Source organism: Orycteropus afer, unplaced genomic scaffold (genome assembly GCF_000298275.1).
Source record: "Orycteropus afer afer isolate SDZICR_OR568_19922 unplaced genomic scaffold, OryAfe1.0 scaffold00144, whole genome shotgun sequence".
Classification (NCBI taxonomy): domain Eukaryota; kingdom Metazoa; phylum Chordata; class Mammalia; order Tubulidentata; family Orycteropodidae; genus Orycteropus; species Orycteropus afer.
In genome coordinates, this window is record NW_006921731.1 from 1,652,967 (window position 1) to 1,659,326 (window position 6,360).

General features: G+C 37.7%; 1 protein-coding gene across 1 annotated transcript in view; it reads right to left on the reverse strand.

The window, feature by feature from the left end:
* FANCD2 (FA complementation group D2) overlaps positions 1 to 5,212 on the reverse strand; it is an 84,412-nt gene extending 79,200 nt beyond the window's left edge. Inside the window, exons 1-5 of the mRNA XM_042781654.1 lie at positions 5,149 to 5,212; positions 2,676 to 2,816; positions 2,047 to 2,114; positions 1,763 to 1,866; positions 1,057 to 1,117 (exon numbers count right to left, since the gene is read on the reverse strand). Of these exons, the coding sequence (XP_042637588.1) occupies positions 1,057 to 1,117; positions 1,763 to 1,866; positions 2,047 to 2,114; positions 2,676 to 2,816; positions 5,149 to 5,212 (438 nt within the window). The remainder of the gene's footprint in view (positions 1 to 1,056; positions 1,118 to 1,762; positions 1,867 to 2,046; positions 2,115 to 2,675; positions 2,817 to 5,148) is intronic.
* Between the last annotated feature and the right edge of the window lie 1,148 nt (positions 5,213 to 6,360).

Consider the following 6,360-nt stretch of genomic DNA (forward strand, 5'->3'; position numbering starts at 1 on the left):
AAAAAAAAAAAAAGAAACAGGAATCATAGTTTGGTGAGCAGTGACTGGGATCTTAAAAGCTTATAAGCAGCCATCTAGAAGCAACGATGGATCTCTCCTTGTCCAGAGTAAAGAAAGAATGAAGAAAACCAAAGATTCATGGAAACAATTCGTCCTAGCGACTGGTACACCATGTGATCCTCAGTCTATACAACTATGAGACCAGAAGAACTAGATGGTGCCCGGCCACCACTGTCAGCCACTCAGAGGGCGATCTATGTAGGAGAGCCTGGATAGAGTGGGAGAAAAATGTAGAACAAAACTCAAAATCATTTGGGGGGATAAAGGAAAAAGGGGGACCAGGTTTGCTGGTCTGACAGAGCCTAAAGGAACCACTGGCACTATGACCCCTAGCTGGCCTTCAGGTCTGGAATTGAACCCACTCGTGTGGCTTCCAGCCAAACAAAAGACAGGAATATGAGGTGAACATTTACACTAGGTAGATACACTCCTAGAACAATCATGGGAGAAGGGCTGTGTATGCACAGGGAGGCAGCTCAGGGGGCAGGAGCACATGGAGGGATGGACAGAGGTAACAGGTAACTATGGGAAGGAAGTGGGAGGGGAGCTGTTGCATTGGGGTAAATTGTAGTCAATGTCATGAGACAACGTGCATGTAAACTGCTGTATGGAAAGTAAATTTCCTCTGTAAACTTTCATCCAAATCACAATTAAAAGAAAAAAAAAGAAAAGAAAGAAACAGGAATCAGATGCCTAGGGAATAATAGGACCTCCAGATGTATTAAGCTAATTAGAGTAATTTAAAGACACAGAATTCAAAACATTCCACATCTAACAAGGATAAACATAGAGATACAGTCTACAAAAATTATAAAGCAATCAGTGTCTCTCAAACTGTTTTCAGCCCAACCGGACTCATTTTAACAACAGGTAAATCTACTGTAAACCCAAACTCTCCAATTAACCCTGCACTACCTTGTGCTCCAGCCCATGATTTTTTCATAGACCACAAATCACACCCATCAGATGTTCACAGAGAAAGTGACACAGTCTCACCTGTAACATATCAATCCCCAGAAGCAGCTTGATGAGGCTCTTAGAGTAAGGTGTGCCTATGCTGTAAAAAACAGGTATTTGTAATTTGTTCTTTTTTTTAATGTTTTCATTTCCTTTTCTTCATAAAATTGGTTAAATTCGAAGAGCAACTATTATATTAGATAAGAAATATAGAACACACACTCCTTGGAGAGATCAATCATGGGAGAATAGAAGGGCTGTGTATGCACAGGGAGGGGGCTTGGGGGATAGGAGTGCATGGGAGGAAGAGGTAACTATGGGGAGGAAGTGGGAGGGGAGCTGTTGCAGTGTGGTAAATTGTAGTCGATGCCATGAGACAAAGTGTATGTGACCTGCTGTATGGAAAGTGAATTTGCTCTATAAACTTTCACTCAAGTCACAATGAAATTTAAAATATGTATATAGAAAACACAAAAAGATGGCTCTTAAGCAAGCAAGAGGTGGAAAGTTGAAATTCTATCAACACAGGTGAAACACATTCTAGAAAACACTGTGGTTCTTAGCCCATAATCACAATAGTTTTAGAGGGTAGGCTGAAACTCTGAAGGAGAGAGAGTTAGAAATCAAAAGTGAAATGACAAAAAAAAAAAAAAAAGCATTCTCCCCCTTCCCTACCACCACCACCAACCACCCAATGCATATAACAGACTGAATTTCAGCAGGCTTCTATGTCTCCTCTCCACACCTGGCTTCCTCATCTTGCAGACGTTCACAAGACAAAAGGCAGTTCCTGAAACAGTCTTGGTTCTCAATGTAAGACTCCAGGCCACTAACAAAGTCTTCTATTATCTTAATAAAGGAATGGAAAAAAGAAAAAAAAAGGCAGAGGAAGAGTAAGGTTTTCATTTAATATTTGCTGTTAGCTAAACTTTCTTCTAGCCCACTCAACTAACTCTATGCCAGTGTCTTTATACACCAATTCCAGAGCACAGCTGGCAAAAGCAAAAATCCCAGGGAAAAAATACATACTTGGGGATAAGAAGGATGTTTCCTCAGGATCTGAAAAAGCTTCTTTTGGAAAACTATCTGATCCACAGCTTTAAGGAAAAAAGAATAACTGATCACCAGCATCCTTAACATCTCCTACCACAGTTTTCCTTCCCTAAGGACCTAAATTCCTTGTTTGATGAAACCAAGAGATATATTCAACATAATTTCAGAATAAAAATTTCTAAACCAACAGTAAAACAGACTTAACTTTGATAGAGGACAGAATATTCTATGAAACACCTGCCATAATATTAGTAGGATGAACTAATCTATGCTCTAACAGGGCCTTGGCTTTCTAAATGTTCTTTTGAAATTATTCTGACACAGATCTAAATGCTTTCTGGATATTAATTTCTTTTTTCACATGATAACATGAGGGAATACTAATATATAACATCTTTTTCTACACAAGAATTGGAAGTACTTTACTTAATATGCATTAATCAGGAAACAGATTATAACAATATTGTCTAAAAAGTAATTCCATCCTGGTTTCAAGATGGAGAGTCCTCCCAATTTCCAATCTTCACTGCTTCTCTAGAAAATCTATGATTTAGTCCTGAGCTTTTTCACTAAGTGCAGATAACAGATTTACATTAAAGTATTACCTAGCTGATTCTGACTCTCTCCTGTTTTAAGAATAATTCCTGATGTCTTAAGAAGCTCTACAAATACGCTGTCATTTTCTTCAATTTCATTATGAACCTGAGATTTCTTTGTCCTTTTGGAAAGATGTGGCTTCCTCGCTTCTGAAAATAGATAAATTTTTCAAAAACATGAGAAATATTGAAGCAAAGATTAAAATACAAACCCATAAATAATAACCCTAAGAGGAAAGCTGATGTGTTCCTATACTAGAATTGATGCTGTGATAAAATAAATAATTTCTAACAGTGGTCAGCAATCATGGCTCCCAAACCAATCAATCATCAATCAACCAACCAACAAATAGAACTATTTTTGCCTACTGAGTTTTCAAGAAAGCTTACCAAGTGGTTAAGCACTCAGCTGCTAACAGGAAGATCAATAGTTCAAACCAGAAGCTGCTCCACAGGAAAAAGATGTGGCAATCTGCTTCCATAAAGATTACAGCCTAGAAAATCCCAAGAGGCAATACTACCCTGTTCTATGGGATAACTGAGTCCGAATCAACTCCATAGCAAGGAGTTTTTCTTTTAATTGAGTTTTCATTTGAAGAATTCAAAATGTACCACATCTAACAAGGATATCCATAGAGATATTTTCTACCAAAATTATAAAGTAATCAGTGTCTCTCAAGCTGTTTTCTGCAAACCACTACACCGGAATCTCTGGAAGCTTATTACTATGCATATTCCCAGGCTATATCCCAGAGCTATGAATTAAAAACTCTGGGATGGGGCCTAGGAGTCTAAATTTTTAACAAGCTCTCCAGAGAATAACCCTGATACACACCAAAGTTTGAGACCAATGATTTGGATGCAACAAAAGACAGAATGAGGCAAGTTCTCCAGTGTCATATCTTCGAGTACAAAGCCCAGATTAGTTTCATTCCAAACTTTCAACTCATAAGGAATAAAATATAATAAACAAACAAACAAAAAAACAAACAGGAAGTCTACCTCTTCTAATAATGCAATTTATTCTTTTGTCCCTTCTCCAATTCTTCTCCCTCTAATAAAAATCTTGAGGAGAATGAAATAATAACCTTAGCCTTCTTAAAAAAAAAAAAAAAAAAAAAAAAAATTCAGGCATAGCCAAAACAAATGATTCAATTTACTCATCACTGACCCAAAGAACCCAAGTCCCTTCCAAAAGTTTCTTTCCTTTTGGAGACTAGTATTTCCAAAGCATGACATTTACTTTTAGTAACTTCCTAAATTATTTATCTTCAATTTCATAATTTCTACCAAATTCTCTGTCTTATATTCTCTTTAAGGAGCTCTGTTGTCACAGCGGTTAAAGCAATATTAAAGCATATGGCTGCTAACCAAAAGGTTGGCGGTTCAAACCCACCAGTCACTAGTAGGAGAAACGATGAGACAATCTGCTTCCGTAAAGATTTACAGCCTTAGAAACCCTATGGGACAGTTCTACTCTGTCCTATATGATTGTTATGAGTTGGAATTGACTTCATGACAGAGGGTTATATTTCCTTTAGTAATACATTGTTAGAGCCTCACAATTTCCTTTTCTATATCAAACCTATACCTAACATGGTTTTGGCTGGAAAATTCTAATCATTCTGAATGCTGTATAAGAATCATCAATAAGCATTTCCATCAGTATCAGCTGTATCTGACCAAAAGCTAAACTCAAATTTCTGGAACTTAGTAAGAAAGCACGTGTGGCTGCTAACCAAAAGGATGGCGCCTCAAACCCACCAGCCACTCTGCAGGAGAAAAATGAGGCAGTCTGCTCTATAAGGATTTATAGCCTTGGAACTCTTATGGGGCAGTTCTACTCTGTCCTATACGGCCGCCATGAATCAGAATCAACCTGATGGCAGTGGGGTTGGACTTTAGAATATGAAATAACCTTTAATTAACAAGTTAGAATTGACTTAAAAGTATAAATAAGCACAATGGGTAAAAAAGATTATCAATCTTTTCTCTTTGGAACTCTTAGCTTTTGTCAGCCGCATTCTCATATGAGCACAGTGTCTACACTGCTCCTTTGCCTCTGGTGTGACTGCTTTGATATGCTATCTTTCCTTTATATATGACTATCACAGCCCTTATCTAGACCACAATTATTTTTTAACTTTCTAATAGTTAGACCATACTTTTTTTGAGCGAGAAAGGGGAACTTAAGTTTATTGTTTTTAAAGCACAAGTAATATGTTGTATCTCTGTGCAATGATGTATAGTACATATGGTCTGTAATATTAATACCTTTTATGAATATGGGAACAGAGGCTCAGATAAGATTTTCATATGTTGAATTAGAAGCAGCAACTCAATCCCAAATCTCCTGATACTAGATTGTATGTTTCCAGTATCTTGATGACTCCCAGCACTTGAAAAGTAGGAACATTAAACCTCTTTAAATGCCTCACACATTTGCTACAAGAAACAAAGCAACAAATGACTAGACACTTACTAGAGGCATCTTCTGTTGGGTTCTCTTTATCTTCAGATTTTGACAGTCTTCTTTTGGAAATCATTCTGACCAAACTCTGATACAGTCAAATTACTTCCTAAAACAAAATCAAAGAATAGAAATCAGAATCTAGAAACTAGATAAATTCTGAGACATTAAAGCTATAGAAAATTGCTCTATCCAAAACCAGAGGGGCTCTATACCTATATCTGGTCAATACACCTTGCTTTCAAGTCTTACCTTGTTTACCTATTTGCCTCCTTAACCAGACCACTTTCCTACTGCTGAAGAATAAAACCCACAGTTTTCTATCTGACATTTAAGATCTTTTCATCACCTAGCCCCAGTCTATCTCTCCTTTAACTCATTAATTCAATACTGTATGTTAGGGATTTAACTAGATGCTAGTGCTACAACTGTGAACAAGACAGACATGATCCCGGTCCTCAGGAATTTAGTTTAGTAAGGGGTGTTATGAAGGCTTATACAAAAAAATTTATTCTATTTGGGGAGGGGTAATGAAGAAAAGCAGAGACAATTTTCCAGAAATAGTCTTCCTGCATTATATCTGTAGATCACTTTGAGTAGTATGGACATTTTTATGATATTAAGTCTTCCTAAACTCGACGGCAAATAACAACAACAAACAACAACCATGATAGAATACCATGAGCATGGTATGCTGTTATTAGGTGCCATCAAGTCAGCTCCAACTCATAACAACCCTATGTATGACAGAATAAAACACTCACAATATCTGCTACATCTGAGCCCATTGTCACAGACACTGTGTCAATCCATCTCACTGAGGGTCTCCCCATTTTTTTCTGACCCTCTACTTTACCAAGCATGATATCCTTCTCCAAGGACCAGTCCCTCAACATGACCAGAGTACATGAGATGAAGTCTGGTCATTCTTGCTTCTAAGGAGCATTACGGCTGTACTTCTTCCAAGAGAGATTTATTCATTCTTCTGATAAATACAAAAAAAAAAAAAAAACTCACTGCCATTTAGTCAGTTCTGACTCATAGTGACCCCTCCTTGGGTTTCCCAGGTGGTATCACTATGGAAGTAGATTGCCCAATCTTCCTTCCCAGGAGCAGCTGGTGGGTTTGAACTGCCTGCCTTCTGGTTAGCAGTCAAATAAATGCCTTAGGCACTAAGCCACCAGAGCTCCTATGCCACCAGAGGTAGTCAATGGGTATTTTCAG